At 39.7% G+C, this 23,809-nt stretch overlaps 1 protein-coding gene across 5 annotated transcripts in view; it reads right to left on the bottom strand.

Moving 5' to 3' along the window:
• The window catches only part of APBA2 (amyloid beta precursor protein binding family A member 2), an 85,051-nt gene that overhangs the window by 2,405 nt on the left and 58,837 nt on the right, over positions 1 to 23,809 (bottom strand). For 4 of the 5 annotated variants that reach the window (XM_039723205.1, XM_039723206.1, XM_039723207.1 and 1 more), the window contains 9 exons: positions 23,199 to 23,235; positions 18,436 to 18,581; positions 16,987 to 17,022; positions 15,345 to 15,431; positions 10,605 to 10,790; positions 7,749 to 7,928; positions 6,546 to 6,758; positions 5,629 to 5,748; positions 330 to 470 (listed from right to left, as the gene is read on the bottom strand). In XM_039723205.1, the coding sequence (XP_039579139.1) occupies positions 330 to 470; positions 5,629 to 5,748; positions 6,546 to 6,758; positions 7,749 to 7,928; positions 10,605 to 10,790; positions 15,345 to 15,431; positions 16,987 to 17,022; positions 18,436 to 18,581; positions 23,199 to 23,235 (1,146 nt within the window). The remainder of the gene's footprint in view (positions 1 to 329; positions 471 to 5,628; positions 5,749 to 6,545; positions 6,759 to 7,748; positions 7,929 to 10,604; positions 10,791 to 15,344; positions 15,432 to 16,986; positions 17,023 to 18,435; positions 18,582 to 23,198; positions 23,236 to 23,809) is intronic. The other variant, XM_039723209.1, reaches the window with a different exon arrangement.

Below are 23,809 nucleotides of genomic sequence, written 5' to 3'. Positions count from 1 at the left end.
TAATTCAATTCTATGGCAGATGCTGTAGTGGTAAGCCAAGAGATATCTTCACAGCCAACATACCTGAGTGATTTCTTCCTTTAATCACTTTTTAACTCAGACAGTAGGTTGAAGGTATAGAATTATGCCAGGAACTCTTAAAAATGAATGGAAAAATGTAGTGAATGTGCATCATCAGTTGCTTAAAATAAAAAAATCTCTTGTTTCTTATTAGTGCCAACCTCCATTTACTGAACTGGTGACCTTAATGCTGTGTTGACACCCTTTTCAACTGAAACATATAGTTTTTCAGCTATTCTACTTCCTTGATAAGGACTTTGTTCCCTTACCTCTCCCACTGAGTTGGACAATGCTTGTACTATCTTCTCATGAGCCGTAGCCACGACGCTCTGCCCGTTGATCTCGATAATCCGGTGTCCCACTCTCACCCCTCCCCTCTCTGCTATTCCACCCCGCATCAAGCTGCAAATCTGCCAAGAGAATGCAATGGTTACTGAGGTTTAGAAATATCATAATGCAGCACTCACTGGGATTTAATGCATAGTAATGAGTGGTGACACTGTCAGGATCCCAGAAGATGCTTGTTGAAAGTATTAATCTGTGAGTTTTTAAATGCTACCTTAGTGGTTCGTTCGAGGGAGTTTTTTTCTGAGATTTCTGCTTATTATAATTTTAATTTTCAGTCTCTGACTGGGAACATAAAAATACCTTTCACAGTGATACAGGTTGTAGCCACACAAAAGTGGAGACAGGGAAGAGGGATTTATGCACTGCTGGGACACAACCTCCTGTGCCCTGCAGGAGAGGAGGGAGCTCTGCTCTCCAGGGTCACAGCTTCCCTCTGCACTGTTCACTGTTCACTGCTGGCCACAGGGAGCTCGGGGTGAAGGAGGCAAGGTAGGCCATTCTTCTTTAACTGGCAGCTGAGGTTCCAGTAAAGAACTAGGCACAAATTCTGAATGTTATGACCCCTACAACTGGGTAATAATTCTACGAGAAGAACTACATTCAGCAGACACAGTCCCAGCAGACATTGCTACCTAAAGTATTCTGAGGTTGCATAGAGTCAGGCAGAAAGAGAAATCTCAATCCAGTGTGGGGTTGAGAATGTTTCCTCCTTAGCAACAGTATCTATGCTGCAAGGGGATCCACCCTGGTGGATTAGACTGCTGTGCATTAGATAGAAATTGCTGCCAAATTATTTCAAATTACTAAATCCATGAATCACACAAGGCAGATAATGTACAGCTCGAATCTCTGGAACTAAGCAGACTTTAGCAGCATTGGGATTTACCTTTTGTTTACTGAGAAAAACCAATTCTTGCAGGAAAAGAAATGAGTGCTGGAGCATCAGCTGATGCCTGTTTCTGCAGTTACTGTCAATGGTTAGAATGATATGCCAAGAATCATTATTTGCTGCAATCTGGTCATTTGTTCAGAGCTAAATACGTGTATGGTAAGATGGGCTTGTGCCCCAGTGAGTTTGTTATCTAATTCAGAAGCACAGTATGTGGGGAGAAGGCCAGTCTGGAATGTGTTGAAAGTAAAACATTGTTTATGGCTGACTGGAATCTTTTCCTGTATGGCAGTAGAAGTTTCCTTTAAACTCCTCTCCACAAATAACAATGCTATAAAAAAAGAAATCCCTACTCATTTGAAGTTCAGACTGTTTGATGTGAGGAGTGAGAATATAGTGTTATTCTTTGCTTATAAAAGGCCTTTCTCAGCCTTCAGAAAAAAAACCCAAACAAAACCAAAACCCCAACACATTCCTCCTGCAGTGAGATTTATCTTCCAGTGGCTGAGTGTTACCTCCTGTAGTCCTTCAAGTATTTCTGGTGGGCTTCAATGCAAAGAAGCACTATCAGACACAGAACTGTGTCTTGAATTTCAGTCACAAACAATGTATTGTTTTGTAGGTAGTCTACCTTCTAATCACACAGCTCACAAGATAAGCTCTACTACATAGATCTCTTTTACAGAAAGCTTCTCAATTCAACTCACTGTTAGAATAAGTTTACGCCTTGTTGTTGGGGAGCAGTAATCAGGAAGGACAAAAAGCAGCATGATGAACCAAAAGAAGCCCTTTAAATATATTTTTCGTGGTGTAAAAGAAAATAGAGAGACAGTACAGCTGAAATAAAAGCTTTTGGAGCAAATGGAAATGTGATCCCTCACCCCACCAGCATAAAGGAAAAGATAATGGCTTGCATATCTATCCAGAGCCCCTTTCACTCTCAAAGCACTTTCAGCACTTTTAATGCCATCAGCAAGTTTTTTTCTCTTTAACAGCCCCAGACATAGAAAGTGGTCTCTTCATTCAGGAATCCCTCTCCAGGGGAGGCAGGCAGCTTGCCTTTGTCAGCATTAAGTGTTTTAATGAGGTAGAAAGAGAAGCAGACACAGAGGCTGAGTGGCTCTGCCCAGGCTCCCAGACCCTGCTAAGCCAGAGACAGAACACACAGAGAAAAAAATATTCTGCATTTACAGCACACATTTAGAGACTCCTGTATTTGCAAGGGCTGACTCAAAGCAGCCTTAAGAGTTTTGTCTCCAGCCAGGGGAGCTATGACAGCTGAAGCTGGCAAGTTTAAACTGAGCAGTATCTCTAAGTAAATATGATTTTATTCAGCCAGGCCTCTTTAACCTGTTGTATTTGTTGAACGTGGCAAGAGCTATAATATTAGATAAAGCAAGACACATCTGCTTCTTGTAAGCAAGTGTCTATATTCTATTGACTGTAAACTGAAGGGGAAGAAAAAAAAAAAGGTGTAAACCACACTGGTTGAATCCACTCAGCTGTGACAGGTTTGCAATGCCTTGCACAGCTGCAGCACATCAGATGTGAAACTTCAGTAGCTTCACAATCAGGTTTATTGCAACTGTCCATAGAGTAGCAAAGCATTAGGACAAAATAGCACCAGACAAACTATTCTGTGTAAATGCCTTAACCATAACCTATTAAAATGAGATGTCTCCTCATCTCACTTTTATATTACACTGTTGAAACCCTGTAAATTTTTTGCCAGTTTAAATGACAGTAAACAAAGGAAGAAAGAATAAAATGTTCTGTAAAGTTTCACTGTATTTCTAGATAGCTTATGCTAGGCTAGTGATAGGCTAGATAGAGTTCTCAGAGAAAGTGAGATCTAGACTGAGAAGTGGTGTTTTATCAGCAGTGAGAATATATCTGGTAATAGATTTTTTTCACAATCAAGAAAAAACAAAGGATCAAATCTAGAAGACAATAATGTGAGACATAAGGAACACATGTATTTAAATAACATCATTTTAAAAGAACTGTAGCATAAGGACTTTCAGAAGGTGGCTGACAGGTTATCTAATGCTCACCTCCCATCACACAACACTCATAGTTGTTAGGTGTGAGTGCACAACACCCTTTTTTCAGCTGCAGCAGTGCAGTGGATGCATCTGCCTGGCACCCTGTGCAGGCAAAGCCAGCTCAGATGGGGCTGCTGTGGCCAGAAGCTGTTCTGTGTGTTTCTGGGCTATTCCCACTACAATGGCTGTGCATCCTGCACAGATGAGATAGGCAGGGTGAAAAGGAAACCCTGCAAAGCTGCTATCAGAGGAGGCACAGAAATAAGTTCCAGCTGCATGGATAATGAGGTAATGGCCTACCAGAAACAGACATTTAATTATATCTGTTCTGACAAGCCATTTATTTCTTTGCTGTGCTAATGCTGAGCCAACAAAGAATAACAATATTACTTCTGGATCCAGTCATAATTTGTAACAATTGTTGGCAATTACAACAGTACTTTTAAAGAGTAGAGTTTCCAACTACCAGAGAGATATATTTTGCAGTTATATTTTCAAATGTTGAAAGAGTTTTTCAGAGGAAAGGATTTTACAGGCCCAGAGGTTTGTCTCTATAGCAGCCTAACAAAAGATGTTACTCTCATCTTTTTGTTCACTGGCTTTCATATTCAAACAGACTTTTCATAAATGAAATGCACTGCAAGGATTTCTTTTCCTATATGAAAAGGATTTTTTTTTGCTGCATTTCGTGAACTTTACATTTGATGTCATTTGAATGTTGTTCATTTAACTGGAAGGAATGATGATCTGCCAGTGTGGTGACAAATGGCCAGTAGATGGAGGGAGCACACTGTGACAGAAAACAAGCAGAGCCTGCAGAATTTACTAAACTGAGGCTCCAATCATGCAGGAGATAATTAGCAGGGACAAGATGAATAGATTGTCACACAGACTCCTGTCCATGTAAGGGTATGGGATGTTCCTAACCCACCTCGGCCTGATTCATTTCCCCAGCCCTGATCCACCCCCACCAAAGCTATGAATGCACTCCTGAAAGCTCGATAATCACACTACAGTGCTGCTTACAGGTATGTAAATGTAAATGTATTCCCTCGTTTGGTCATAGCACCAGTGCAAGATACAAGATTTACAAAGGCGAGCAATTAGGAATGAGAGCAATTAGGAATGAGGGCACCCTCTGTGAGATCAGGTGAAAGCAGATCCTGGGGAAGGAACCACTTTAGAGTGCGTCCCGCTGGACCAGGGCATGCAGCAGTGTCCTCTATATGGAATCTCAGGCAGGAACGCTTTAAGCGTGGTGGAGCAGGAACTGAGAGATGGCCAGGAGAGCTGCAAAGCCACTCCAGAGCCATCTGTTGGCTGAAGTGCAGGAAGGCTCATGAGCCACATCTTGCAGTTACCTGCTACTCTTCCAGCTCCCGAAGGGTGGCAAACAGAGATCTGACAACTTCAATCAAGGCATTTCACAGGACAGGGGACAGAGCCCACAGCCTTTGTGGTGTGGTTTTCTGTGTGAGCAGCCTGATTATTTTTTTTCCTAGACTTGGAGGAAGAGGAAATGGTGATGATGGGTCCTGCACCACAGCCAGTCTCTAATGCTAGTGTCAGCCCCAGAAGGGCCAGTGACTACCTGGGTTAGTTGTGTGGGGAGTTTGCTTTGGAAAGGTGTCAGAGAACAGCTTGGGAAAGAAGAACTGAGGGAGGAGGACCCTGAGCTGCCTGGGGTAAGTGTTCACTGCCACATTTGTTCCCCTCTTTGCTGCTGCTGTTACAGGGAAGCTGCAGCACACAGAGGAAGGGTACCTGAGCCACAACCTATACAATTGCTTTGTAATGAGAGGTTAGCTTTATAAGGGTTTAGTTTTAATAACAGGAGATCACACTTATATTCCCGTGCCTACTACCATGTGATCCACATAAATTATGCACAGCAGAAGAAAAATTAAAAGTCTTAGTGAGTGTGTAATGAAATTTTAAAAAGAGAAACAGAATCAGATCTAAGATTGAAGTGCTATAATTGTAAAAACCTTTTTCAGCATAACGTTTCCTTGCAACTCTGGCACAGTTTTACATGATCAGGCTATTGCACCAAATAATCTGGGCTATAAATCTTGTTGTTTTATTATATACGAAAATCCCTCAGGAATTTCTCCCAGTGTCATCCCATTTGCATTATATTACTCAGAGACTGTAAGGTTTTAATAAATAGTAGAAAAAGGGAGGTCATGCAAGATTCTTTCAGTACTTCCATATGTTTTTTGAAAAAGAAAAGACAAAAAAGTAAAGGGAAAAAACCCAAAACAATCAATGAACACAGAAACTTACAATTCCATTCTGTACACTGAAGCCCAGCTGGTATTTTAAGTCTGGCCGTTTTATGAGGACAGTAGTAACAGGAGGGCAGCTGACAATGTTCAGTTTGACTTGTGTCTGATTCTTGAGTCCCTGTAAGATATTCCAAAAGTCAGTATTTCTGAAATGAATCTTACTGTGCCCTCATCTGTGACTTCCTTATTGCAAGAGCATTTAGCAGCTGATCTGAGAAAGACCAGTGAGAGTTAACAGAAACTGATTGTTAACTTAGAGATACATTTCTCTTATTTATTTTCCAAGATATTTGGCTCAACAAAACATTAAAATTTTGCCTGTAACTACTACCAAAATTTAAACAAATCTTCCAATAAAAACCAAAACTGACTACTGCTTGCTCTTTCCCAGCCTCTGGCTAATTAATCTCCTGCTTCTGCTGCTCTTGGTAAATCTGCACAGACATTGGATTTAGTCTCCATGACTAAAGATAATGCGTTCTGGGATTCCATCACGTCTGCAGATTCTTCATCTGCTCACTTGATCCGTCCTGCAATCTTCCAGCCTCCATCCATTTTATCTGCATGGAACCCAAAAATGCATAGGAGATTGTAATCGTCATATTTTGTGCTGGAGGCTGTGAGGCAGCTTAAAACTTGAAGACAGATGAGCAACTTAATTTAGAAAAGTTTTACAGACCTGGCCTCATTTATTATAGCCCAGTAACAAAACTGCAGTCATGTTCTCCAGCCCTAAATTTCTGTGCATTATCACTCCTGAATCTCTAATTCTGATTTTTGTTCATGACAGATTACTGGGTTTTTTTGCAGTGATATGAAAAATTTTATCTGCTGGAAATCTACAGGATCACTTGTCAGAAGATTGCACCTCTCTTGGCCTATGATCTACAGGACAGAGTTGTAAGTTTGGGGTACCTTTATGATCCCTTGACATGTTGCAAGAGGTAGACCAACTAAACTGGTGCCATTAATGGACATAATTTGGTCTCCAATGCTCAGTTTTCCTGAACGTGCTGCAGGGCCTCCATTCATCATGTTGGCCAGGATAACGGTGGGTAGAATGGATCCCCATCCAGATTCCACAATCACCACCCCAAGAATTTCTCCTTTCTGTTTTTCTAGCTGGAGCTGCAATTAAAAAAGAATAACATCTACGAATCACAAACCAAATTCTGTTCTTTGCCATTAGGTGGTAGCATGACTTCAATGTGAACTGTGGAACACACAGCTCTTTGTTTTCAGGGGCATCCTCCACTTGTTTGTTGAAGGTCAGAGAGGTTTAATAAGCAAAGCACTAACATGGTTAACTCTAGGAAGTGGTGGAACTGGATGCCAAGGGAATGAATGCTAAGGAAGTTTCTGTCCATGGAACCTGGCAGCCAGAGGGGGAGGCTCTAACGTTTTGTGGCTAAGGCAGTGCCTGCAAGCCAGGCTTTGTTCAGCTCCACTCCTGCCAGTACTGCTCAGGTTGTATCTTGATCTCAGGGCTTGTTTGTCCTTTTTTTCAGACAAGGATCTCATGATGATGATGATGATGATTATTTTGTTAATTATTGAATATACTCGTGCCTAGCATGTTCATGTAAGATCCCTGATGTACCATAAATGGTGCCTTCTCCTGAACTGTCAGTAACCACAGCACAGCTAACACCTATGAACTGGAGCAAGAGATTAAGTAAAGAACATGCTCTTGAAGAAAATACAGGGAACTGTTTTCTCTCTAATGTGGAAGGACAGGGAATGCTGATGGCCAGCTGACTTCTGCTGAGGTTATCTATTGCAGAAAACCACAACTCTGTCAGCTTCTCCTGTGTCAGTACTTAGGTGAAATATAAAATCACCTTACACTGTGTACTGTGAATAGCACAGAGCTTACCTAGCTCAGATGTGAGTGTACTTTATTACTGTTCTGATCAATGGAAACAGAAAGACCCTGAACATGAAAACAAGAAATCCTAATAACCCATAAAGCTGGTTTTAGTACACAGGACTGATGAAGGACACATCTTGAAATTGTAATATCATCCTTATAAATGCCAAAAAATATTTCTGAGAATATTTCTTTTACTCTGAAAAAATAATGGATCAATCTGAAATGAAAATCCAAAACTAGCTTACCTCTTTGCAGTTTTCTGAATTGGAGAAGTGTATAAGATCATCATTGTACATCTCTTGGGTATTGATGATGTCACTGTATTCTTTCTGACTGAGGTCCTCTGGGTTAATTCCATTGGCTCTTAAAAATTCTTGATAAGCCACACTGAAAGCCTGACCAATTGACTGAGCTATGAGCTGTGCCTAAAATGTAGAAAAAAGCAGTTCAGAGGAAGGACAGATCAACAGTTTAGCAATGAAACCATGAGAAACCAGGAGAGAGATTGGATTTTAAGACAGAATCAAAATAAGTTTCTGCATTAGCCTGGATATAAAGTCACTTTAAGGTCTACTGTACAGAAAGAACCCATTACATCTAGAATCAAACTGCAAACTCCATTAGAATGCCCTGCTGCTCTCCCCTCCTCAGTGCACTGCAGCAGCAAGCAGCCATGTGCTGCTCATGTACCCATTCCAGTGACCTCTGGAGAGTGCTGGCCCCAGCCCAGCACGGAGCAGAGCTGCTGGAAGAGGGCACGAGCCCTGCCCCTGAACACAGCCTGCCTGCAGGGTGAGCACAGGAGGGATGCTCTGCTTGCACATGCCTGCACAGCCCTGTGTGCACTGATGATTCTGGTGGTGGTGTCACCTGCTGCTCCTCCACCCTGGCTTTCCAGGACTGAAAACTGCTTCAACACAGCCATCTGCTCCCCTGGTACTGCCACGATGCCTGTCCCACATTCCCAGCAAACCAGGAACACCCCTGCTTACCCACTGCACATCTAGGACAGCTATTCCCATTAACACCAGCAATGCCAGGGATCATTTCAGGAGTGCAGCCAGAGCCACCATTAAAGCTTGTTAATGTTGAGAACACCCATTCAAAAGCCCCTGACTTTCTTAAATTTTGGAGCACTTATCTGCACATTCCACTAGATGGCAAGGGAACACAGAGAAACAGAGATCAGTAAAAGGAATGTAGTCACTTTTTCTACATTTGAATTATTTTTTCCTTACTCTGGGATTACTGCAGCTCATAGGAGAATGCCATGTTGAGTTTTGTATATTTGTGGGTCACCACCTGTGGGGTCATTGGGGCATATGAGTAACTCCTGATGATATAAGACATTAATTGCATCTTACACACCCTAAAATATTACTAATCAAACCTGTATTCTGGAAATGCAACACAGATTCTTAGAGAGTACATTTTAAATGCATGGGGTTTTCTGGACATTGTAAGTCTGTATCTTCTTATAATCTACTGATCAAGTGTTTTCTTTGATGCTAAAAGGTTGTTTCTGTATTTCATATGTGCTGCTGTACACAAAAGCACCAATCTGCTTGACTGGAAATGACTTTAGAAAATCAAGGCCATCAGTCACAAACTGTTTCTTCATATTTTAAAGCATGTTTTCAAGTCTTCTCTCCACATCAAGAGGTTTGTACAGAATCACACAAAATGCTGAGTTGAAAGGGACCCATCAGGATCATCAAGTCCAGCTCCTGGCCCTCCACAGGACACCCCCAAAATTCCACCCTGTGCAGCTGAGAGCATTGTCCAAACGCTTCTTGAGCTGGGTCAGGCTTGCTGCTATGACCACTGCCCTGGCAGTTTGGTAGTACAGAAGTCACTCAGGACATTTTCATATCATTCCATTATTAAAGTTCATCACTCATTACTGAGTCCTTCTGATCTCCATTGCCACTGCTTTCTCTGAAGTTCATCCTCTGCTTTTGCCTTCATTCTGCGTTCCCAAAGCCAACATCTCTAGATGTCATGTTCTATTGCTGCCAGTAACAGCCAGTTCTTACATCTTAATTTCATCTCAGTCTCTGAGGTCTTATGAATGTTTATGAAAGCATTATGCACAACTTAGAGATAATGTAATTAAATTGCTTGAAAAGGTCACCCAAGCAAAGCTGTGACAGAGCTGAGCTAACTGGGTCTCAGAACAACCCCAGCCTAGCACTCTAACCTTTAGACAACGCCATTTCTCCTTCATAGGCTTAATTGCATTAAAATAATGAAAATGGATTGCTTAGCTCAAAATATATGCAACCTCTGAGTTATGACTGTCTGACCCAAAGAACTCCATTATTTTTTAATTGGTATTATATCTAAATATATACCTAGAAATATCTGTAGCTGTTCTATAATAACAGTAATGAAAAATACTCGGTACTGCCTCTTACTGTCAAGTTAGAAACAGACAACAAATTTTGCTTTTTCTGTTTTACTGGATTGGTATATTTTTCCATAAATGTTTTAGGTTGAAATCCCTTCTCTGCCACTTCAGACAGCAGTACCTAATTCACTACAATCCCAAACCTGGATAAACAACAGCAGTAAAGAAAGGTTATCTTCTTTCGTCACAAGAGGTATGGGGTGGCACACCAGCACTTTTCACAGCAGTGAAACAGGATGTACAGCAGAGATGGACAGAACTCTATGATTCTATATAAAAATTCTACTTCATAATCTTTGCTAGGGATGAAAAAAGAGAACTGAAAAATAAACAGCTGAATGTGTTCCTAACCACCAAAGGATCAAGTGGCAAATTTGAGAGTACATAGAGCTACAGGTCAGTAGCTTCAGGGAGCCAGGACTGGGTAGAGGGCAGCCTTGTGCAGCCCTGCCAAGGCAGTAGAAGCAACTTGGCTTCAGTTAAGAAGAGGTCCAGAATAGTTCCACCTCATTCCAAGTGCCTGGAGGCACATATGTGTCATTTTGTGCCAACCCACTGGACTAAAGGATATAATCCAGGATGAATGATCAATTTGATATCCCACAGCTTAATTCTGCCCATGAATGGCCATTGCCTTCAGAGCTCTCTCCATGACCTGTGTTGTTTAAGTAAATTGATCCCCTTTACTTACATCCTCTGATTCAAAGACGTGGCAGATCATTTTGTACTGCTTCTTGCCCTCCTGGGCCCCAGGAGTGGTTTCAATGCAGTCCTGGGAGGCGGATCTGGGCATGCGGCGCCGCGCCATCAGCACCACGATGTTGCCGATGTCGGCGATGTAGGAGATGGTGCGCAGCGCGTGGTCCATCATTGTTTCCTGCACACAGCAAGGACAAACAAAGCAGTTCTCCATGCCTGCTGCTCTCCTGCAAACACTGCATCTGCCCTCTCCTTGACGGCCTACTGCTTGAGAAATACAAAAGCTACAGAAGCCCTTCCTATGGGCCCAGACCGGATAGTCCCTCTGCAGTCGAAGGGAAGCAGAGCAGCTCTTCAAGACATTGAATTCAATGGAAGTGTTGCCTGAGCAAATACAGCATGGTTGCTACTGGAAAACAAGAATGAAGAGCTATGCTACTGTTTTACATTCATTTTCATGCTGTTGGAAAATGACGTTATTTCTTTACATGTTTTGCTGTTGTTAGGATGAACTGTACTTTGTTGCCTGAGCAAATACAGCATGGTTGCTACTGGAAAACAAGAATGAAGAGCTATGCTACTGTTTTACATTTATTTTCATGCTGTTGGAAAATGTTTACATATTTTGCTGTTGTTAGGATGAACTGTACTAAAGGAAATAGAAAGGGCACATCTGAAATCTGCTTCTGGCTGGGGTCACTGATCAGCTTGGAGAGTTTTTCCAGGTTTTTTCTATTGCTCAAACTAGAAACAACCAGAAGCATAATAGTTGTACTGATCAAACTAGTTGAGGATGTGTCCTGACCATCCCTGTCCCTCATCCTGAACAGCTAAAAGCATCCACAACTTTCCATATTAACTGGAACAAAAAACCAAACAAGTGGTACAAGGTAATTCACAATTTTAATAATTTATATAAGCAGCAGCATTCTTTATGTAAACAGCTTGGCACTAGTTTAGCATTAGTTGAACAATTTTCTACGGCCTAAGGAAGAAGGATTGTTCTTCAAGTCAACAAAAGTATTGTTTTAAAATTGTTTTAAGAATTTCAGTACCATTTAACTTGACAGACAAACCTACAAATTATCATTGTTTCTTAGAACCACTTGTCTTGCTGAAGATAATCACTACCCATAAAGTTATTGTAATGATTCTTCTCAGGCTTGAAATAATGCTTATCCCTAACCTAGGAAAAGTAATGATGGTTAAGAGGTGGTCTGGGGAGTGTCTAAGGGCTGCAGGGGCTCAGGAGGATTTACAGCACTTCTGTCAGAATGGAGAAATGTTTTATAATGGACATGTCTCAGCAGGATGCTGGGAGCTCTGCAGAGATAAGAGATAATTGGTTTTCAGCAGTGTGCACCAAGTATTGTGTAAGGGTGTAATCATACATGCAGTGTGCACAGGAGTGAATGCATTGGGGAAATGAAGGCATTTCATCTCACCTGCCAAGAAAGCCTTTCTGCCCATATCATCACACAGAGGTTACTTAAATGGTTTGAGTTTTTTTATTTTCCCTTTCTAGGGGTGAAAGCAATCATTCCTCCATCCCTCCCACATTTTTCCTGTTAAGAGTAAGGCAAACACTATCTAGTGACTGTAAACATGAGTTTATTTTTGACTTACTTGTGACTTGACTTTTTCCTTTGTCTCTCCATATTCCATTGTACTCAATTTTCCATTTCCATTAGCAATATCTCTTTTTCACCCCTCTCCTTTATTACTTTTCCATAAATCCCTCCATCTCTGCCTATTTGCCTCTCTGTCCTTTCCTTTATCCCTTTTTGAGTCCCATCCATTCCATCCTTGTTGTCCTTATATTTATCCTTAGAAATTCAGCCTCTCTCATGCTTTTCTGAAGCCATTGTTCTCTTCTCCTGTCTACACTGCCCTTTCTCATATTCTCCCTTCTTTCCCATGGCATTCTTTCAGAATCTTGTTTGTTGCTTCTCTTTAAACCCAAAGAACAGCTGAAGGAAAAAAGCTCAGCATTCCTCCAAGCTTTAAAGTGCTGTAGTCCTGTGGGAGTGTGAATACAGCCTAATGAGTCAGGCGATTTTGTGGAGTTGATCATGCACCAGAGGCTTTGCACAAACACATTTGTGAGCTCTACATCTTTATTTTTCTTTCTTCATTTCCCCAGTTGCTTCACTCCCAGCCTCTCCTCACTGACTGAGCAAGAAGCTGGGAGAAGCTGCTGTGGCTTCTGCGGGTTTGGGGCACTGAATGCAACCCCACAAAGCTGTGGCAAAGGAACAATTCCTGTCCTATCAACAAGGCTGCTCCTGCTTCATCCCTACTAAGCAGGTGCTCGATGGCTGAATGTATTCAGCAACTAAATGCATAAGCACCCAGGAAGAGGCAGGGGTGCCATTTCCTAGTGCTCTTCAGGGCAACAGAATCACCACTGCTGGCTCTCTTCCAGCTTGGGAATGCACCTGACTCGTGCTGCTCAGCATTTTGAACCTTGCTGCACATCATTTTCTGAATGGGATTGTTACATTTTCATTCAGCTGTTGCCTCACGTGAGCTATACAACACTACAGATGGATTAAAACACATGGCATACTGCAGAAACAGGGTTTATGTAATTGATAAAGCCATGAAAGTACAGATTGTCTCTGCCAGCTGCCACCCCAGCTGAAATAGACCCATGGTAATTATACCAGCCAGGAACTTCACTAGCACTGGGAAGTGTTACCAAGCCAAAACGCTAAAAAGTCATGGGAATAATTCTGTTATAGCTCTCTGAAAGACACACTGTAAAAAAAAAAACAAACCCAAACAAACAAAAACAAACTGACAAACAAAAAACATAACCAAGGCAAACACTAAAGAGCTTGGAATTAGGACAATTTCCACTACTACGATTTTCATCTGGTTGATTAGCTAAGACATTAGGCACCACTCATGATGGAGCATTGCATTTTATATCACTACAAATCCCAGGGGATCAGAAGACTAAGATGTCAGTTCCTTTGACAGTGTTTGTGGGCTACTTCAAAGGACCTTCCCTTTTTATTTTTGAAAACATTGGTCTTCAGCTGAAATGCTGAACTATTTGAAGAAGTAAGAGTGACTTCCACTAAGACTAATCCTTACTCAACAAAGACACTGTACCTGGTAACTGCCACACATTCCAGCTATAAACTGTAGCTGCTCATTTATCAGTAACTGTCTGTAGTCATCTTTGCACTGATAATTATGAGCATGTTATTTCTGCTAATGCAAAAAGTAGTTATCAGCTTTGATAATATAATCTCTGGATGATGCATGTTTACCATGAGGTCAAGAAAAGACTGAGCCACAACTGACAGTGGTATTGCTTATGGTGGATAAAGTGCAGTTTCAGGATGATTTATGGGTGGCAGGTTGTAAATATTGCTGCCCATGTTAGATGGACTATTCCACTCATCTAGCTCATCTCATGGGAGTTCTAGTGGCATGTTAAGGACATGTTGCTTATATGAAAAAAAAAATAATCAATTTCCTGGAGATACTATCATTAGCCTTACATTAAAGGATAGTAATGCTCTCCTAAATCTCAGGAAGAAGAAGGTGCTTCATAGTTTCCATTGTTAGAAAACCAATTATAATTAAAACCAAACCCCTAAATTTAGAGTGCTGTATTTATCTTTGTTGAAGTGTCTCCTGTAGTTTCAGCTCATTTCTTCTTTAGCCATATTTCTGAACTCTCATCTGATACACCAAGTTACAAGTTCAATAACCATCTTCTCTTTCTATTTTCCAATTTGTTTATGAAAATACTGAACAGTACTACATTAGAGAAACATGCTTGCAGATCTCACTCTGCCCTTTTTCTCTTTACATTGCCACATAATATATCAGACATAACTACACTCTGAAATTTTTATAAGCCTACTTCTATCTCTAGATATATATCTAGATCATATAATCTTGAAAATATTAGATGATATTAAAGCCTTATTTAAGTAAAGAGATGGCATGTGCTGCTCCTGTGCCATGGACAAATATATGCCCTAAACAAAAGAAAACTTGACTTGACATGATTTACTCCTGACAAAACATTGGTAAAATTGCCCTTTTCAATGCCTCTCATAAGAATGAAAATTTGAAGACTTCCTGTAAGTATGATCAAAGTTGTGAGATCTTGTGACATTATTAAATATTGGGATCCATGTATAAATTGTATGTATTTGGTTGTAAAATCCTCAAAACCTCCTTTTTATGAAGACCACCTCTTGTTGATACAAGGATTCCTAGAAGATGAGGCTGATCATTGCTGTGGTGTCCAAATGCTGCTTTTATATGAATGATTAATAATTTACCTTAGGCAAGAGGATGGTGGCTCAGATGTGATTTGTGGAAAAAAATTGAGATTAGATGTTACAAATGGCAAGATATGAATGGCTTTGTCAAACCAGCAAATGACTTCCCTGTTGGACTGTAAATCTGGCTTCTGAAGCTGTTCCAGAGGAGTGGTGTACATGCATTCTGAAAAGCTTTTGAATCTTTTTTTGAATTGAGTTGAATTATAGCTCAATTATAGCAACATCCACACATCTTCCAACACATCAAATAAGCAAAACAGGTGCCAGTCTTACTATGTTGGCAAGTGTTAGAACAATAGGAACTCTTTCTGAATACTCTGAATACCTGAATTTATCAAGGTTCAATAAAGTGTCCCACTAATTGCATAAGAGCACAGTCTAACTCAACATTATTCTCCAAGAGTTTAAATCTAACTTACCTGTGTGTCTGCATTTAGAACTTTGATTCTCTGTGTGGAGATGAACAGATCCACTTCAGTCAAGGCCTGGGAATCTCCCTCTGAGGTCTAAAAGACAGATGATGTTTTACAAGGGAATTTTTAATTTTCAGAATGACAAATTCACTGACTGCTTCAAGCATAATGTGATGTGAGACAACTGCACTTTAAACCATACAGAGCTGGCTATTCGAAGGTGTTTCTAAAGACATGCAAAGAATACATTTATTACATAGACATTGAAGCCTACTCTGATCTTCTGGCTAAGAGGGAATTTTTGGAGCCTGTTGGATTGACAGCTCAAGTATTAAAATTCTCTATTTATAGCCAAAACAGGCAAAAAAGTATGGCTGGTTTTTCCTCACTTTCTCACTGATGCACTTCAGTACTTGAGGCACCAGACTTGAGAAAGTAGGAGAACTGAGAAGGTGACTTAATTCTCATCAGCTGCTTAGCCCTTGCCACCTTCAGTGAGCTCACCAAAAAAAGTGAAAACTGATGCTCAGTACTGTGGTGGGATTTAGGAATTTTTTTTTTAGCTTTTTGGGTTTTTCCTGGAAAATAAAGAACCCAACACTGAACTAATGTTTCTCTGATATCACAGAAGGGCTTTCAGACCACAGATTCTTCTGAGCACTGCTCACTAGGGAAACACTTCCATACCCCATCAGAGGGCATGGTCACAGGGCAAGAGGGATTACAATGCAATGCCACACTCCAGTGTCAGTCCTGGCTCTGTCCACTTGGGGAAACAGGAGAAGAGGTGGCAAAGCAGCTGCTACCTCTCACTGAAGCGCTGTCCAAGAGCTTCCTAAATTCTCTGGTCCAGCAGGAACATATGGATTCTTCCAGGCTGCTTGGGCACAGGGACCACTGCAGCTGGTATTGGGCAGCACCCACGGCAGTGGCCTCAGAGTAAAATGGCCACAGATTGTCTCAGCCTGGGCTAAAGGCAGGCACCAGTCTCCAGGTCAGACACTGGCTCATGATGAGAATTATTCATTTGCTAATCCTTTTTGGAGTTATAAAGGCTTAGCTATGCCTATAATTCATTTAGATTAATTTTATTCAAATTGTCTTTCAGCAAAACACAAAGCAAGCACATACTTTGGCAGACACTACTTGTATTGCTTCCATCCTTATGATGATATTTTTGTCATCTGTATTCAGTTATCTGAAGTATTGTTTTTAACTGAGTGCAATGTTTCCTGTATGAATTGTTCCAGCTACTATGTGGTGAATTTATTTTGGTTTTAAATATCAACAGTAACTTAATAAATATACAGTAATCACAGGCAGAGGAAGTACGTGTTACTGCTTTGGTTAGTAAAATCAAAATAAGCATTACATTCAAAAACATCTCCCAGATCACAATGGCTGTACATCTGGAGTAAACAAATCACAGGTATTCAACAGGAGAAGGGCAGCAGACAGGCACTCCAGCAAATGAACAATGAAGAAAATGAGTTCATTTTATTCCATTCACTATTCTACTGCAGACCAAAGAAGAAACCAAAATGACAACTTTTTGAGGATCTGTAATGAAAGACATGACACTCCATGGAAAACAAGGACAACAAAAATGTAAGTAAACATTAGCATTCAAGAAAAACAGTTTACACACCGCTTTTTTCTTGATTTTAGCCGCCTTTTGCATCCTCTGAGGAGTAGCATAAAAAAAAGAATGCAGACAGATGTACACAAAGGGAAAGAGAAAACACCGTGTGGGAAGTCAGGGAAACTTTGACTGTGAATCCAGACTGCTGAAAATTAAAAAACTGGGAGCACTGGGGGAATGATGTGCAAGAGAGAAAGATTTGTTTTATATCTTATGCAGTTCTCAAGCATAATTGGATTTCATGGCATTGTGCACATTCACAATTGATTACAAAATAATTGGTACCAAAGTGTTCTCTGTTATCAGCTGCTCCCAACACTTATGCTGCCAAATTTACAGCGGTCAAAAATGGCAGCACATGCATCTTAAACCCAAGGTTTTGTCTCCATGTTAATCACACATCTACATGTAACTCTTGAACAAAATACAGCTCAAGCCCCCTGCCATGACTGTCTAGAGTAGTCAGGTACCCCTGACAGATTGGGGTTGGTATTAATACATACAGCAGTTTTTAGGGAGTTAATTGCAATCAACAATTACTTACTGTAGCTTGAGATAGATATCACAATATGCTAAATAGAAACGAAATGTTTGGAATGTTTAAGGAACTGGACCTTTCTTAGCTTGAGATAGATATCACAATATGCTAAATAGAAACAGAAAGGTTTGGAAAGTTTAAGGAACTGGACCTTTCTTGCATTCCACTTCTTTCTAAATGCTAAATCAATCATCAGTCATGACAATCTCTTGTAAGTGGCCTTTCCAAATTTGTTTCCTTCAAAACCATGCAAATTTTAGCAATTAAATACTTCATTGACTATGCACATACTTTTTCTCCTAGCATTTAAATCTGCCTCTAACAGTGTGTTTATTCAGATGAGATATTTACAGCACAGGTAAAATAACTTCTAAAATAAAAATCTACTACTTAGGTTCTTAACCAAAATACTATTTTCTTTACACAGCTGTATGAAGCAGTCTATGATACATTATTCACAAAGAAGAAACTGTTCACTGTAAATAATATCAAATCCAAACACAATAGCAATGAATATTCTTGTATTAAAAAAGTAAAAATATAAGTAATAATATTGAGACTAATTTTCTCAATTTGTAGTAAGTTAAAGGAAGTAATAACAGAAGAGTAAAATCACAGTCAAACAAATACCCCAGTGCTTTGCCACTGGAATATTTTCTAATTGCAATCTGCAATTTGTTTCTCATACTTGAATTTGATAAACGGCTTCCAAAGACTTTTGAATAGACTCCAGAATAATTTCTATTTTGCTGTATGAATTTTTACAGCAAGCACTGTAAACGAATTGTGTTTACAATACTGATCTACACTTACCTCACTACACCTCAGGAGAGGTTTGAGGCTGCAGATCCTGCACCACTGAGGGATCAGCTGCTAAAGGATCAGAGAGTATCCTCCAGCCCAGAAAGATGCCCTACCTTGACACGGCTCACAGCCTCCTGGGCCTGCATCATGCGGATGTTTTTGGAAGGGTTGCGCTCGGACAGCAGCTGGGTGGAGCCCAGGTAGTTGGCTGCAAAGATGATTCCATCAATGAGGTCCTCAGGTTCACAAGGTCCTGGAACTGACAGGAGGCATTTATAGTTACTGCCTTTCTAAGGAGTGGGGAGATGAGAAATTCAATAAATGATATTGAGGCTTGAACAACCTTTCTAATACTGGGACTGTGTTCACCATCCTCTTTATTCAGCTGTAAAGCTTTACATCCAACTTGATTAGATTGACAGTAAAGAACAGTCATTCCAGAGTTTGGCTGAAATCTCTTGAGGTTTTTTATGCCTCAACAGTTTTATAAATGAAATGTGCTTTGAGCTAGATCCACTTCATGACCTTCTAATACATTTTTTAAAAAGTATAAAAATCTTGTGTCAGGAGAAAAATGACACTAAAGGGGAATGTTAATTTTAAAACACGCTTATTGTTTGGTATTAAATTTATTTATAATCAAGTCAATGTGGAAGATTATTATGAGGAAAGAATACATGGTATGCTATGCTGATTAAATGTACTGAAGTAGTGGTTGACACATACATCTTTCAGTGAGCTATCCTATCCTTCATATTCCCATTCTAATTTAGCAAAAGTCTTCCAACAGAATATAAACATGATCAAAAGGAGTGACTTTTCTCTTTAGGCAGTGTTGCTGACACTTATTCATCCCTGCAGATCTCAAATCCACCTGCCAGAAATCTCAGCCCCCAGCAAAAACCCACAGTCTTTGTAATTCAGGACTCCAGGTATATAAACACAGTTATTAATATTGATACCAGTCCTGTACTCTTCAGAGACCTGACATTAACCAACAATGCTCATACAAATTGGAGGTATTTGGTTTGCTATCAAACATCATAGTTTTAATCTTCATTATATACCACAGAACACATTTGATTTAGCTCACATCTGTACAAATCCAGTAATGGTTTAGATCTTCATTATAACTCAGAAGAGAATTCTGTGGAATTTAAAATTTTTTGAAGTATTAGGAAAGCATAAAAAAATATCTTGACAATCTCCACTAGAAGTATGAAAACCCTCAAAGAAATCTTTGAGATGCCAGTAATTTAGAAGTTGCTGAAACTCTTCATAAAGGCCAAGTCTTGCGGGCTTAATTCAGTAAAAGAAATCAAAGAAAATGAAAATTCCAGAAGAACTCTGTTCCTGTATCACTGCTCCTGTTGGCTTACATCTCTGTACCATTATGTTTTTCAGCAGATGGATGATTTATTTTATATGATGCCTCTTCTGATGGTGTTATTCATTTGTCTTAGTCTCATACATCTGTACTTCTTCCAGCATACAACAAAATACTCATGTTGCATGATATTGACATCTTGTTTCAAGGGCAGCAGAGAGGGAAATTAATTAAGGACGTGAATTTAATGTTAAGGTAGCAAAACTTCATTAGATACCTGCATCAACACACTCACTCAAAATTAAAGTAGCTTTAATTTTGTTTTCTTTCATTCACTTCGGGCTAAGTAAATGAGGCTAAATTAAATCAAGATTGCTTTAACTCTGAAATAGGCTTACCCACATGTTTAAATCAGTTTAAGTAAACTCCCTTAGAAGGTAATTTAGATTAATTTTCTTGAAATGTTTGTGTCTGAAGACAAGTAAAACTGCAATTCTTTGTGCAAATTCTCATACAATCATTATTACATCGAGCAAAATGCCCAGGGTATCTTTGGGGTCTGTGCAACCTATGGATGCTACAAAGGAAAAAAACACCTATTCTCATGTCTTGGTTGTTTGTGACAGCAATGATGTTTTTAACTAAATCATATGAAAAAATTCTTGAGCACGGAAACAATCTAGGGTGTTAAGCAATTTTATAATTATAATGTTATTTATTTGGATAAAGAGGGGGGCTTTTCCGGTTGGATGTCATTGATTGTCTTTTCATAGCTTTAAAAAATGATGTTTTGCAGAATCATTATACTAGCAACAGTCAGCTACATCATGTATAAATCAGCAGCATGCAGAAAATGCTTACAGCAGTAGATAATAGAGAAAAAAAAAAGACATGTTGGGCAGAAAACATTTCCAACATACATTTCCCATCATGAAGGACAATGTAAGCAACTGTCAGGTAAAACAAGACATCTCTTGGGAGGATGGGATGGTGCTGAAAATTGCCAGGGTCAGATTGGGTCACCTGGGTGTTTTCTTCCCTTATCTCTGCCTGCTTTAAATAATGCAAAAATGCAGACTTGGCTGAGGTCCCAGCTCATCAGAGCACTTAAGCATGCCCTTGATTGCAAGCATGTGCAAAGGCTTACTGATGAGGAAGGGAAGAAGGAACAGGTTTCAAACGTGAAGGTTACTTTGATGTGAGCAAAGATTGGAATTTTATGTTGAATATTGGTGCTTAAACATTAGATAACTATTTCTGAAAAATTTTAACTGCAAATTTCTGCACTTGTCAAGGCAATAGAGATTACTTGGTTTTCTGATGATCTACTACTGTGACAAGTATAAAGATATTTGTAGACTAAATAAACTATGTCTAAACATTTTTAATTAATATTTATATTCATTAAATAAGAAAAAAAGAAAACTCAACCCCAAAAAAATCAATAATTAGCATAACTGAATTAATTAATCTGGTAAGAATGCATTTTTACATCTGCCTAACATCATGTAAGCCAAGGATTCAGACAGTATTTAGAGACTGCACTCTGAGCACAGAAGTTCAGTTTCCTGCTGAACTATCAGAAGTCACTGATGTGTGGCACTGCAGCGGATTTTTCATAAGGAGTAAATGGACACAGGCCTTCCAGAATGTCTATCTAGTACTTCCATATTCTGACTGACTTCTTTAGTTCATCGTGCTTGTTACTGTGTAAGGGAATAAGATTTATGGTGATAGGACAGAGTGCAGGAAAGCCAGAACCACTGAACATAGAACTAATTACTCCTATGAGTATGTAGTGGAGGTACTACTACTAAAATAATTCTAACAGTGAAGAACATTTAGATATGAAAGATTAAAAGATATTTTTTGTGTTCACATGGAATATCAAAATATTATGTATCAATAGAAATATAGATATAGCTACTGTAGTTAAGGAGTCATGCTGAAAGTGCTTTAAAACTGAATAGGAATTTAACCAGAATGTGATTGTGGTATTGCTGTCAAAGCTCAGGGAACAACAGCAGTGTTAGCTGCCAGAATCTTTTCTTATGTGCAGAAGGGTCCTGTACTTTTTGGGACTCTACATACAAATTAAAAATAAAAACTGTGTTTTTCTCTGAGTTCAGAGAGCAGTCATGGAAGCTATCATAAGCTCCTAGTGAGCCATGTATTTATTTGTATTAGACAATGCTATATAATACCTGCAATTGAAAAAGCCTAATAGACAGCTTATCCTCACATACTGTGCCACTACAGAAAAAATCAGAGCAGGCAAAAGGATTGAACTAAAAAAAGGTATTGCATTATATTATGTAAAGGGTATCCTGACCCCTTTCCAGCAGAGTAGTGAGCTGACTGGTATGTAAAGAAAAAAGATACAACCTTTTTATCCCAGTAAAATGAAAATGTGCAGCTGCATCTGCAGCGCCGTGAGGGGGGAATTGTCTCGCCTGCTTTAAAGTTCTGTGCATGCTGGCCTTGCTTTATGCCTGTCCACTATGCAATCAGCAGATGCTTATTACAAAGCAGCAGCTTGCTTTCTTGTCTCTGCCCCTCTTGAGGAATGTGTTTAAATGTACCTCTGTGTAGGGCCTGTTAGTCAGCACATGCCAAGTGTTCCATGTAATATCCCTCAGGTGTCAACCTGAAGGGACAATCTTTGAACATTCCATTTGTTCTAGTTCTTTAAGTAAATTACTGAAACAGAAAATGCTTGCCAAGATGGTGAGACCAGGGAATAAAAGAAAAATGTGTTGGATATCCTAATATTATTCTATATTGTATCAAGCTTTCCCTGAGTTGAGAATGGCATTAGAAATTAAGCTTTCCACATTCTTTTAAGACTTCTATTATGTCTGTTCATGGCAGATCTCAGGGATCAGATTCTTGAAAATGTCATAGTGTCTTTTCTCACTTTACAGTGCAGTCATTTTCTTTGCAGGAAGAGCTATGTGCATTTTCCCTACAAAAGGTTCTTCAGCTGTCTGTGAATCAGAGAATGGTAATGTTTTTCAGTACAACCCTCTTTTAATTCTGTCCACCTGCTTGTGCTAATAAATTGATGTATTTTTCTTCAAATAGCATATATGTAATAGCACTGTAGAAGAGATGGAAGAAACATGTGCAAGCTTTGGTCTCCTGAACCATTGGATTACCATTGTTTGGTCAGTTCAGGAGAAACTTTCCATTTGTGTTGACAACTGAGGTTCCAGGTGTCAATAATCGGCCCTGAAGAACACAGTGCTCTTACACATTCATAAACCTCCTGCTGGGGCCCATTGTTACACCCTTTTTAACATCTTTCAGATTTGTAGCCATTCAATTTTCAACTGAATCCCCCTGGGAACTCTACCTGCTCCTCCTTTTTTATCACCACTGGGCTCCCACTGCCATAAGGAGGGTGAAAAATTTAAATACTTCCATACTTAAACTTCTCAGCTGTGTTCTCTTGGCTTTCACTGGTTTTTAGAACTGTGATCCTTTATATATATCAAAGTATTTGCTTCCACTTCATCCTACCTTAATTATGGATGATGTCAAACTTACCATCCACAAAACTTGGAAAGGAAGACACTTTCTTTGTCTGTCGAGAAATAAAAGTGGTATAGCTGTAACAAAATGTCTTTCACACAATGAAGTGAACAGTGAAATAGGCACTGTTTAGCACACTGAACACATTACATTACAGTCAATAACCCAACCTAACATACACAGTGCTCTGTACTTAGGAGTCTCAAAGTACTTGAAGGTCCCACCAAACAAAAAAAAAAAATAAGGGAGGCAGGGGGAAGACCATGAAAATGGCCTAGGAAGTCTGATATCAAATGAACAGTACAAACCAGCAATTCCCAATACAATCAGTTGCCTACTAGATCACATTGCCTATTAGTGATATGCCAAATTTCAAATAAAGTACATTTAACAATGTTTTATAAAGCAAGATTCTGGGCCAATGAATGAAAAGAACTGTCCCTGACTGCTCAGTACATAGAATTAATCTGAGCAGGGGCCATAACAGAGCTCCTCTTTAGGCTCATGTCCCCAGAACAGATAAGCAAGATTCTGGGCCAATGAATGAAAAGAACTGTCCCTGACTGCTCAATACATAGAATTACACTTAATCTTAGCAGGGGCCATAACAGAGCTCTTCTTTAGGC

The sequence above is a fragment of the Passer montanus genome, unplaced genomic scaffold, assembly GCF_014805655.1.
Source record: "Passer montanus isolate IOZ18808 unplaced genomic scaffold, ASM1480565v1 scaffold5, whole genome shotgun sequence".
Classification (NCBI taxonomy): Eukaryota; Metazoa; Chordata; class Aves; order Passeriformes; family Passeridae; genus Passer; species Passer montanus.
The sequence above is the reverse complement of the archived record's forward strand: the minus strand, read 5'-3'. Positions and strand labels throughout refer to the sequence as shown.